The sequence below is a fragment of the Sander lucioperca genome, chromosome 16, assembly GCF_008315115.2.
Source record: "Sander lucioperca isolate FBNREF2018 chromosome 16, SLUC_FBN_1.2, whole genome shotgun sequence".
In the NCBI taxonomy this organism is placed as follows: Eukaryota; Metazoa; Chordata; class Actinopteri; order Perciformes; family Percidae; genus Sander; species Sander lucioperca.
The window spans coordinates 13,930,396-13,942,676 of record NC_050188.1 but is presented as its reverse complement, the minus strand read 5'-3'; the positions used below and the strand labels follow the sequence as shown (position 1 = coordinate 13,942,676).

The window sequence follows — 12,281 nt, the reverse complement described above, 5'->3', positions numbered from 1 at the left end:
AAACAAAGACGCTTTTACCTTTTACATTGTGTTTCTGCATATTAAATAAAACAATCAGATAAAATCTTTATCTCTTTACCTTACACAAAACATAGCAGCGGTACAATTAAGAAACAACACACCACAACACAATACTGTATGGCCATTATCCTGCAGGACATAGCTATACTTGATCCTTACGTACGATAGCAGTGAGAATTATTCATTTAAACAACCCATTATTCTTGTAGGTGGTGACCAAACGACCACAGTGTCAACAAATAAATCATAGTTGTTGAATGATTTACTGTAACACTATAAAGCCAAATCGATGGGCACAAAGCCAGCAGACCATCACATGTACATTTCAAATCTGATAACAAAGGTCATACAGGGACTAAGAGTAATTTTAAATTGGTCTGTATAATAATCACAGTGGTCTTACATCCTCTTATAGGTTCTTTACCCTTTTACCTTCTTTTATTTGTTCTTCTCCATTTTCACTTTTTTCTTTCACTGCAATTAACTCCTTTGTGACCTGGTAAAATATAGTTAACTTGATTCAATTAACATCCGTCTCCCAGTCACAAGGACAAAGACTTTACAAGAAATTTCTCACGTGATGCAGTATTTGCTCACTTCAGTGAAATGAAAAAGAAGAAACTGATTGGTCTATTAGTGGAGGTCAGAAAGTATTTAAGCATCCTTAAATCCTGTACCTCAACCCCTGAATGCCTGCTGATCAGCTCAGGTGAGAATGATTCAGATATCTGAAGTATGGAACAAACTATTAACTAATTCTGTTTTTAGCTATTTTTTAAAAGGATTTTAAGCATTTTTCTTTTTCGGTTTTGTTTTTCTAGATACTGATGTGAGGATTTATCAAATGTTTCTATCCTTTTTTCTTGTCATTTAATTTTTTGTATACTGCTACTGTTTGCTACATATTCACATTTACATGTCGAGATGTGTACACATGCAAGATGGCATGTATTAATAGTAAAAAGCTTAAAAAGTTAAACAGTATATAATTTTCCTGACTTATTGGTTTTTGTACTTGTCTTTTGCTCTGTTAGGTGCTCTCCACTGACAAAAATGGGGTTGTTTGTAATCTTTTCAGCTTTTCTGCTGATTGGTAAGTAAATCAAGAATTACTTTTAAAATGATAATTTCATGTTATCACTGAAATGTAATGTTTCAGTGATGTTTGTCTTTGAGTTGAACTAGATTACAATAAAAGTTAAAGAAAAACAGCTTGGGCTGCAGAATAAATCAATACAAGTTGTCAGCTATAAATAATAAAAGTATACATTAAAATGAACCATGAAACAAATTAATAAGACTGGACATTAGGATCTTTGAAAGCTTTAAGTAATTGAAATCAACATTTTTTAAACTGCTCAGTATTACTTTTTTATAAATTTAATTGTCACAGAAATGTACATGTATATACGTATATGTTCAACTAAACATGCATGCTCATATTAATATTTTGCAGAACCTATTTTTTTAGTTAATGAAATTCTGATTGTGCTGAGCTTACTTATCCAATAGAAACAGTGAAGGTAAAAAAGACTAAATACATTTTATTCTTGTTCCAGGATTTTGCAGAGGAGGACTGACGACTCCAACTGCACAGTCAGGCACCTGCTGGGTCATGGGCACTCTTCACTACACATTTGATAACTATGATTACACCTTTGAGGGCAACTGCACCTACACCTTCGCCAAGAACTGCCATGTTGATGAGGCCCTCCCGGCCTTTGAGGTGGAGACCAAGAACATGATTGAGGGCAACGTACAGCTCCCATCGTTGGAGACGGTCACTGTCAATGTTTACGGGATCAACATTGATATAGTTCGCTTTGAGTTTGGTATTGTCTGGGTGAGTCAGTAGAGTTAAAGGGTTTCATGTTTCTTGTGTTTGCATTGTGTGAATGCTTAATATTGTGATAGAAAATTCTTGAATCTTTAGTGATATGGGATGCGTAGGCTATATATTTCTATTAATTTAAGTGCAGTAGAGGTCATGTCCTGGACATTGGACTACATTTTTTTTTAAATAGGTAACTGAATAAATAAAATGTGAAAAATCCAAATAATTGCAACAAATTCAGAGACCTTTTTGGTTTCTGTTCAAAATGTTATTCCAGTGGTTGAGAGGACGTCTTTTTTTGTAAAGATTTTCTGGGGCTTTTCCCTTTATTATAGTTACAGTGGATAGACACGAAAGGGGGAGAGAGATGAGGGAAGATCACATGCAGCAAAGGGCTGCAGGTCGGATTCAAACCCGGGCCGCTGCAGGACTCAGCCAACATAGAGCGAACGCTCCTACTGGGTGAGCTGGAGGCCACCCCGACGTCTGTGTTTTTAAGAGTCTGGTGACAGCCCTGTCTGCTCCAACAACTAGCCCACTCACTTGTTACTTGTCTGGACAAACTTTCCACAACATTTTATATACATCTCTAAAAGTATTTTAGATATCCTACTGTCTAACAAACAACCAAAAAAGAAAAAAAAGAACAGCAATGAAACATGTTTGGCAAGTGTAATGTGTTGTGACCTTGCTCTCTATATATTAAAACATGTTTTTTTCAGGTGAACTATCAACAATGGAATCTCCCAATCAACTTAAACAACGGCCAAGTGAAACTTTTCCAGAAAGGTCTGTATGTCGTCATGGAGACGGACTTTGGCTTGACCGTGCAGTATGACTGGAACGAGTACCTTTCAGTCACAGTGCCGGGCAGTTTTGCCGGCAGTGTGTGTGGCCTGTGTGGCGACTTCAACAACAAAAAGGAAGACGATCTCATGACTCCCAGCGGCTCAGTGGCCAGCAGCGTGGCAGCACTGGGAAAGAGCTGGAGGATTCCCGGCACCGATGCCAATTGCCAAGATGGATGTGGTGGCAACTGTGAAGTGTTCTCTCAGTTTAGTTCAGAAATTGGAGAAAGAAATCTTTTGTAGCGCCCTTATACAAAATTTTGTAGAACTTCTAGGTTGTCAACCTGACATTGACCCCAGCATCTTTAAAAGCAACTGCATGCTTGACCTCTGTAGGGGTGAAGCTGTGAACACGTATCTTTGCAACACTCTTCAAGGCTACGCTGACATCTGTCAGAAGTCTGGGGCCAGCGGTCCCAACTGGAGGACTTCTACTTAATGCCGTGAGTAATCCAAAGTTTAAAAAGTCACTACTGTAAACATGTTAATAAATGCAGTGGTAGAATATAGCTAAGTACATTTACTCAAGTACTGTACTTAAGTACAAATTTGATAATTAGTTGCAGTCCTATACAAAAAATTTACAATCACTTCAACCAACTACAAAATACTGCAGTTGTATTAATGCAGGAGTAATCATAGTCTAATATAATTGTATATTAGATTGTTATGCTCTCAGGGGCTATGTTTTTGTATTACTTTTACTTAAATACTTTAGGTACATTTTCCTAATATAATAATCATAATGTAGTCAGATTCTTGATTAACAATATGAACTAGTCATTGGCAAAAACAAGCACTTCTAGTGGGCGTACATTGACGTTGCGCATTTGCCCTATATTACGTATTAGTACTAGGGCTGTCAAACGATTAATTTTTTTAGTCGCGGTTAATCGCTGAATTTCTATAGTTAATCGCGATTAATCGCATATTTTATCACATGATTAAAATTCTATTATTTTGCATTTCAGAACAGTTTTTAAGTACATATTAACAATCGAAAGCAATTCTTACCAAGGTATTGGGAATCAAATGAATGCAAAGAAAGTTGCTACATGTAGGGGATTAAAGGACCCAAATGCAGAGAGAGGCAGGCAGAAAAAAGTTGCCGTTGAGGATTTATTTGAGAAACACAAAAAATAAACCAAGGGAGTTCTGGGAGTACCAGCAGGCAAAAACAATTCCAAAAATGAAGACAAAAGGCATACAAAAAAACAGGGAGTAAAAACCAGGAACAAACAGAAACAGACGAGAACTGACACAGAAACTCACAAACTAACACACGCAGGTTGGCAGGGAACGGACACAAACGGATACAAAATGATCTAACAAGAGACAAAGGGAACACAGGGGTTAAATACATGAGGTAATGAACAAATGAGGGAGAGGTGATACAGCAGGTGAAACACATCAGGGCGGGGCAGGACAATCAACAAAGGAGGGAAAACACAAAAAGTAAAACTAGACAAGACAAGACAGAAAACAGACTATCAAAATAAAACAGGAAGCAGAACATACACAGGGAAATGCAAAACCGAAAAATACACAACAAAATATACACAGACCACAATACACAAAATACATTTACAAGACAGGGAACAGAACCTACAGAAAAAACAGGGAGATAACTAAACTGAAATATACACAACAGAAATATACAAAAATTTACAAACAAGGCAACAGAAATGTACAAACAGGTAACACATGTCCAAAACAGGCAACTGAAATGTCCATAACCATCACAAAAGTTACTTTATGAACTTGATTTTAAGATTTGTAATTATTTATTTACTGTAAACAAAAGAAAAATGTGTGAATCTGTCATTATTTGCACAATTCCTCCAAGTACCTAACTAAAAAACTAAAAATCCCTATCCTTACCAGAGTTAATATAGTGTTTAGTAACTCCTAAATAATGTTGTTTACTCACTGACGTCCAGTGATCACCGGTTAATGAGACAGCGTTTGCAGCACTTTGCAGCAGTTTCAGTGTGGCTGCTTTCTCCGTGTCATACAGGCTGTGTGTGGGGCTGCTGTCCCCCTCGATGGCCATGAGACGGGTCAGAACATGCCAACCGTAGTACGTCTTTAAGACCCGAGTCATCTACGATGCTGACAGGTCTGCAGTTAGTTGCCACCCATTTCGCAAGAGCTGTAGTAATTTTTTGGGATTTGGTTTCATCCACAGGTCGGCAAGTAGCACTCTCCAAAATAGTGCTTTGCCTCAGAGATTAGCATGCTAGCGGCTAGCATCAAGTTAACTGTACTACTATGCTTAGCTTGTAGGTGGTAGCTCAAGCTTGACGTGCTTCGGTGATATTTTAATTTGGTTTTACACAATGTGCATATGGCTTTCGACTTGTCTACAAGCCGTCCGGGAGTTTTGGAAAATAAAAAGTGCCATTCAGAGTTGTGTTGCTGCTGTCTTTCTCCATCATGCCTGCAGCCTGCAGCAGGAGGAAGTTTGGCAGCTTGATGTTAAGTGAAGGTGCTGCAAAGGGTTAAAATGGTAGCCTGTTAGGCACGACGCAAAGCAGAGTGAAGTGTAAAATAAATTAATAATAGCCGGCATGTGATTAATGCGATTAAAAAAATTAACGCGGTATGCTCAGCCCTTAATCGCATCGCGATTAACGCGTTAATGCTGACAGCCCTAATTAGTACCTTACAGTCCTACCCAAAGCTGCCTGTTACAGCGTTCTCACTCAATACTGAAACAGTTTCAAAGATTTTTGTTCACATTAGTCTCTTAGACACAAATGTTTTTACTTAAAGGGATACTTCACCGATTTAGCATTAAGCTTTGTATCAGTAGAAACACGGTAGTATTTTTGAATGACCGTGCTTCCCTCCCTCATGTCCCCCTGAGAGGAGAGATCTCTGTATTGTGGGTCTGGAAAAATTTATACCGATGACGCAAAAATCTTCGTTTTTACGTCAACGGTATACATTTTTCCAGAGGCAAAGGACTACAGCCAGTACTTCCGCATAGCCCATAGGGGGTTGGACTGTCGTCTTTTTCCGGAGATTGCTGAGGAAAAAACAAGTGTCAGCCATCTTGAATCATCGCTTAGATTCTCAGCAGAAACAGATTTATTCATCCCGAAGGAAATTTTAGAACAACAATTCTGTGCATTCAAACTACCGCGCACATGTACCACCAGGATACATTGCTAGCCGGTAAGGGGACATCCTCAGCGGTGTGCGGAAAGCGGGACGAGGGTAGGAGTTGGAGCTAGGTGGAAAGCTAACGCTAACCAGCCACCTGTGCCAGGCTTCAATGGGGTCCTACATCACCTTCCACAAAACCTCCACAACAGTGCAGTATAGGTTTATCAGAAAGGGGGAAATGGCGTCATTATGACTGACTTTGGCCTGAGAGTCACGTATGATCTGGTATATCATGTCACTGTCACTGTCCCTGGAAACTACAATGGCAGAACCTGTGGTCTATGTGGCAATTTTAACGATGACAAAGCAGATGAGTTCCAACTGCTGGATGGAAACCTGACCAAGGACTTCCAGACCTTTGGAGCAGCATGGAAAGTGCCCGTGCCTGGAGCTGTTTGTGAAGATGGCTGCAGTGGCGACCAGTGCCCCAAATGTGACGATTCTAAAAAAGCTGCAATAGAGGAAAAATGTGCAGTCATCACCAATCCCAAAGGTCCATTTGCTGCTTGCCATGATGTAATTGATCCTGCTTCCTACTTCAGAGATTGTGTCTATGATGTTTGCATGGCCAAAAATGATCAAAGCATAATGTGTAACAGTATTGCTGCATATATGTTAGACTGCCATGACTTTGGCGCAAAGATTGAGAACTGGAGAAGTGCTTCTTTCTGCCGTGAGTCTGCACATTGTTATTATTCATTGTACACTGTAAAATCTAACTCCACATCTGTTCAACACATTTACTTTGCTGTAAAAAACAACAACTCCTAGCTACTATTATTTGAATACAGCTTTTACATGCAGTGCTAGCAGCCATTATGAAACCTGTCTACTGCCTTGTACCTCTCCATGTCCTGGTCTCGTTGAAACCCTCACATGCACTACGACTTGTGTTGAGGGCTGTGCCTGTGATAAAGGCTACTACTACAATGGAACTGGCTGTGTGCCCTCTGACCAGTGCGGCTGCTATTACAATTGTCAAACTTACAAGGTAAGAAGATAACGTATTTTTAATGTATTATAGATCTGATAAAGTGAAACTGTGGTTTAAGACTCCATTAATAATGGACCCGATGGCATTCAGTCTATTGATTAGGATTACCTTTTTTATTATTATTTTTTTTAGAGATATCCATCTGACTTTGATCTCTTAACCTTTCATCTAGTGTCATCATCAGGTCATAATTTAAGTGTCCCGTACTTTGGTTACTGACCAAAATACCTGCAAAACTAATGCCTATCAGCCTCAGCTTCACTTTTGTGTGTAGTGCTAATTGGCAAATGTTAGCATGCTAGCACGTAAACTAAACTGGTGAACATGGTAAACATTATACCTGTTAAACATCAACATGTTAGCATTGTTATTGTGAGCATGTTAGCATGCTGACATTAACATGTAGTGCCTGAAAGTACAGTCTCACAGAGTTGCTAGCATTTTGTCATTTTTTCAAGAGTTCACCTCAAGATTTGACATGTTGATGATATGTAGAGTAACACGTACCACCAACTACAATACACTTTATCAACTAATAAAAAATGGCATAAAGTATGTTGTGGCACCTTTTAGCATTAACCTAACCATTTGTCTTGTTGCAGGTCGGAGAGTCCATTATAACTGATGACTGTCATAGGATTCACACCTGCCAGGCCTCTGGAGTGGTTCTGTCTAAAAACATGACATGTGACCCCAATGAGAGCTGCCTGGTCAAAAACGGTGTGATGGGCTGCCACATTCAGCATTGCTTTTTGGAAGCAAATGGCACCCTCACTGAATTTAATGGTGATAGTGGTACCATAACAGTGCCAGGAGATTATCCAGAGCGGCAACTTCTCTCAGATATCAGACTGGTTTAGGGTGGTGGTGAAGTTGGAGACGTGCACACCTGGTGTCAACACTATCATGGCTGTGTATGTGTTCCTTAATGAAGTGATGATCACAGTCAACAACAAACATGATGTCTGGGTAAGTGCCTGGATAAATATATGACATTAAAGTTACCTTAATGTGTGTTACTAAAACGTGTTCAATCTGTGTTCACAGACAAATGGTAGAGCGATGACTCAAACCACTTTCTCCCAGAACAATGTAAAAGTGGTGGTTTCTGACAATACAGTGAGAATTAACAGCACATCCAGCACTGTAAATCCGAATTCGCTAACTCAACCTAAAAGTTTTTTGGAAACGGCTTGCACTCAAAACTTTTAATTTAGCACAGTATGGTAACATTAAAGTTTTGAGTACACTAAACATAAAATAAATGTGTCACATGAGTGTTATCTGAAAGGAAATTTATGTCAGTTTAACATAATTTTTTTAGTCATGCAACAAAAATAATTAGTGTTTTCTTAACATATAATTCTACGTTATATTAACATAGAATGATCAGGTTGCTTAATGTGTATTTATATGTTTATTAAACACAAAAAGTGATGTGTCATAACTTGTTAATTTTATGTACAAACAACAATTAGGTATTGTAATTTTAAAGTCAAATTAACATAATTAGTTTCATTATTCAGCTATATCCCAATTTGCTCACTCTACTCAAATATTTTTTGGAAACGGCTTGCACACAAAACTTTTAATTTAGTACAGTATGGTAACATTAAGGTTTTGAGTACACTAGACATAGAATAAATGTGTCACAATGAGTCTTATCTGAAAGGAAATTTATGTCAGTTTAACATAACTTTTTTTAGTCATGCAACAAAAATAATTAGTGTTTTCTTAACATATAATTCTACATTATATTAACATAATTATCAGGTTGCGTAATGTGTATTTTTATGTTTATTAGACTCAAAAAGTTATGGCAGAAAAAGGTTATAGCAGAGATAGCACGAGTGCTTGGGTGTGGCCACCCAAGGGCCCCATGCAAAATAGGGGCTATTCTAAAGCTGCTGATCTCGCATCACTTTACACAGAAGGACCACTAGTGAAGTGACACACCGCAGCTTAATGGCTGAAGGAAGCCTATTACTGCTTGAAGTCTAATGCTGCAATACTCCAGCTCTTATCAAATGTAACAGTCACTTAACTCATGGTTACAAATGTAAATCAGCACAACAATGACAATTACCAGGCAACAAAAATTCTAAGCAGACACGTTTAATAAATGGAATTCATAAAGTTACTTTTGTATTTTGAACAAACTGCAAACTTTTCAGCAAATTTTAACACAACTCTATTTACCGCCTTGCATCATGGGAATTGACCAGCCAATGAACCAATTGCATCTGACTGTAGTACGCAAATCGGGGTTGGGCTAAATGTGGGCGGAGCTAAACGTTTGACTTTTGAAAAGTCTTTCCATTTCATTTTGAGAAGAGTGAAATGCCAAATTCACAATGTTTTTAGTGTGTAAATTGAACACTTTTTAAACATTTTGTTCAACAAGAAAGTAACTGCTTGTCAAATGAACATTAAACAACTGAGTATTTTTACACCAATTTGTAAGTTCAAACAACTAATAAAATGTAAACCTAATGCACGAATTCTATGCTGTCCATTGAGCTTAACAATATATGCCATTTTAACACTAAATATTAATGTTGTATCAAATTAAACATTATAACACAAATTTTATGTGTCCATTCTATTCAAACATTTTAAGTTAGACAAACAAAGAAATGGAAGTTGTTCTCAACCTTTAAATTAAACGTTGCTTTGACTAGTTAAAAATTAATTATATGTACTAAAAAATAATACGTTGGTAAAAACACAAAACATTGTGGCAGTTTCATGTTAAAACAGCACACAATGTTTGTGTTCAGCATAACTCTGGAACTTGTGTTGTAATTATGTGTTTTTGTTGTGTTAAGTGAACACAATATTTTCATTTTGTTGAACATGAAAGTGACCGCTTGTCATATGAACATAAAAACATTGAGTACATATTTTGACAACCTTTTTTTTAGGTTTACTTAACTATAAAAATATATGCTAATTGCACAGTATATGTGTTGTTAGTTGGCCTTGAACTAATGTGATGTTGACGTTATACATTTAAGTAGAATGAACTCAAAAGTCAAAAATTGTTGACTTAACATAAAAAAATTATGTCAACTTCACATGGGATGATGTTTTGTGTCAAATGAACATAAAGTTTTTATGTTGTTTTGACAATCCTGAACATTTGTGTGGACGTAACATTAAAATTTTGTGTCATCGATGGATTGGGGTTTACAGTGAGCCTACACGTGTCCTTTTCTTCAACTAATGAACTTGCCATTAGTGTCAGTGACAAAGTAGCTGACATGGTATCTGGGGCATGTGGGAAGACCAGGCCTACTGACAAGACAATACTAGATCTGAGAGAGAGACTGCTGGTCTCTCTTCATGGGCCCAGTACTGCCTTTGCGTCACTGAACATTGGGTAGTGGACAGCTCCTGATTTCCCCCAATGGTAAGTCACATAAATTACCTCCAAGTAATGACTGTTATTGGCACAAAAAGAACAGAAATTGGCAATGTTGCTTAAACTATATACAAATCAGATAGCTATTATTGTTGTGATTAGCATTATTTCTTTCTCCTAGAATATGTTACAGTATATGCAGATTATATGATTATTATTTATTGACATTTGGCTTCATTAACATTATTTTTCTGTTTCTTTTACAGTGGTTTGTAAATGTCAGTCCTGACAGCTTTTTATCAACTGCATTGATCAACTTCCTTCAGCACTAACCAGACTGACAGCATCATTGATTTATGAAATTATTTCCTATTTATATAAATCCTATATCCACGTAGTTCCCATTCCTTGCTACATTTCAATTGTCAAAATTCTGAAAAAAATGTTTGTCTTGTAAAACATTTTTGCAACTTTATTGATATTTTGCTTGCCAATAAAATCAAACACTCAAAATAATGATATGCATCTTACTGTGTACGCAATAAACAATGCGTTTGTCTGTCTTATGTGTAACTGTCTGTGTGAATATCACATTTGTTTAACCACCTTCCAACCATTGCATTAAGCTGCTATAGCATAAAGTGTATCTGAAATCACATCCAGTCATCCTTTTCTGACGTCTAAAAAATAATAATGTCAGTGTTTTTTTAAATGTATTTTCAATAGTTTCAAAAGCTGTGGACGTGTCAGTGTCTGTGTTTGACTGACAGAAGCTTGCAGGCTAAGCCCCGGTAAGAGACAAAGTAAGCAACCTTGTGCTGTAGCTTTGTGCTGAAGTCATGGGAAGTGTTTTGTGGTATTGAAAATATAGTCTATATCCTTGACATTCCACTTCCGGGATTGCTCTGGTGCCGCAGGAAATTCTGCCGGATGCATGTATGTCGGTTTCCTTCAAGGGGGTAAGCCAGCCTCCACAAAGCATTTCTCCTATGGAGCCATTTTGTTGCTATCAAGCCATCACCCCCCGTTAGCATCCCATTGACTGCCATTCATTTTGGCGTCTCTTTGACAGCGAATAACTTTACATCTCAAGCGTTTAAAGACTTTATTTGGCCATTGTTTATTTCTAAAGAAACACGACAATGTATAAAAGGCTCCATTACCTCCAGCTCCATTCCATGTTATGGCTCCGTAGCAGACGTTTTTGTAAAAATAGGCTAACGATTGTGTCATAACCACGGGACTTACTGTCGCACAGTAGAGGAATTACCGTATAGTACAGGAGAACCTCGCAGGCAGTTTCGACTTATATTAGCTGTTTAAGTTTAATTACTAATGTTAACTAGCATTTTAGTTAGCAATAATTACCCTGTGCCTATGTTATCTCCTAACATATACCTACGATCTCCATCTCTGTAAAATTGGGAGTGATTGAGATTTCTCTTGGCACAGCTACCAGAAGACTTAAAACTTTCAGACACGTTGCTCACGTCACATCTACGTCGTCTCTCTCAGTTGGAGGCTGCGCAGTAATGCTCAGCCATCACCGAAAAGTGCTTCTAATATCCTTCACTGGTCTCCATCCAGAGTCTATGGGGTCGATGTGTCCATTCTTTTTACTGTCTATGGTTTCCTTCTGCTTTCTTTGTGTTGGAATTTTAAACTCCGGTGGATTTATGAGGACTATGGTTGACTGCTCCTCAGATCTCTGCATGGTAAATTGAGACAGCTAGCTAGACTATCTGTCCAATCTGAGTTTTCTCTTACAGCGGCTCGGTGCGGAGCTTATGGGCGCTGCCCATGATGATTGTGATTGGATTAAAGAAATGCCAAAAAACCAGAGCACGTTTTTCTCCCATCCCGGAATGCTATGTGGAGTAGCCAGACCCTCCTCCCCTCCGCAGCATGTGGATGGTCTGGCAAAGCGAGACTATGAAGAATAAGACCATACCAGCATCTAGATGGACAAAAGTGATTTGAAAACTAGGTATTACCAAAATATTGGTAGATTGGAAGATAAGCAAGATTTCTCCATTGAAATCATCACAT

The 12,281-nt window shown here is 37.9% G+C and overlaps 2 protein-coding genes across 2 annotated transcripts in view; one reads left to right on the top strand and one right to left on the bottom strand.

Moving 5' to 3' along the window:
- The window catches only part of hcn3 (hyperpolarization activated cyclic nucleotide-gated potassium channel 3), a 28,013-nt gene extending 20,627 nt beyond the window's left edge, over positions 1–7,386 (bottom strand). Inside the window, exon 1 of the mRNA XM_031296096.2 lies at positions 7,376–7,386. The gene's annotated coding sequence lies outside the window, so the exon portion shown is untranslated. The remainder of the gene's footprint in view (positions 1–7,375) is intronic.
- Positions 6,019–8,819, top strand: LOC116047503 (IgGFc-binding protein-like). The gene is made up of 5 exons (XM_031296356.2): positions 6,019–6,547; positions 6,666–6,865; positions 7,471–7,590; positions 7,676–7,837; positions 8,673–8,819. Exons 1-5 carry the CDS (start codon positions 6,064–6,066, stop codon positions 8,817–8,819), a joined length of 1,113 nt encoding a protein of 370 aa, XP_031152216.1. The 5' UTR covers positions 6,019–6,063.
- The last annotated feature ends 3,462 nt before the right edge of the window (positions 8,820–12,281 follow it).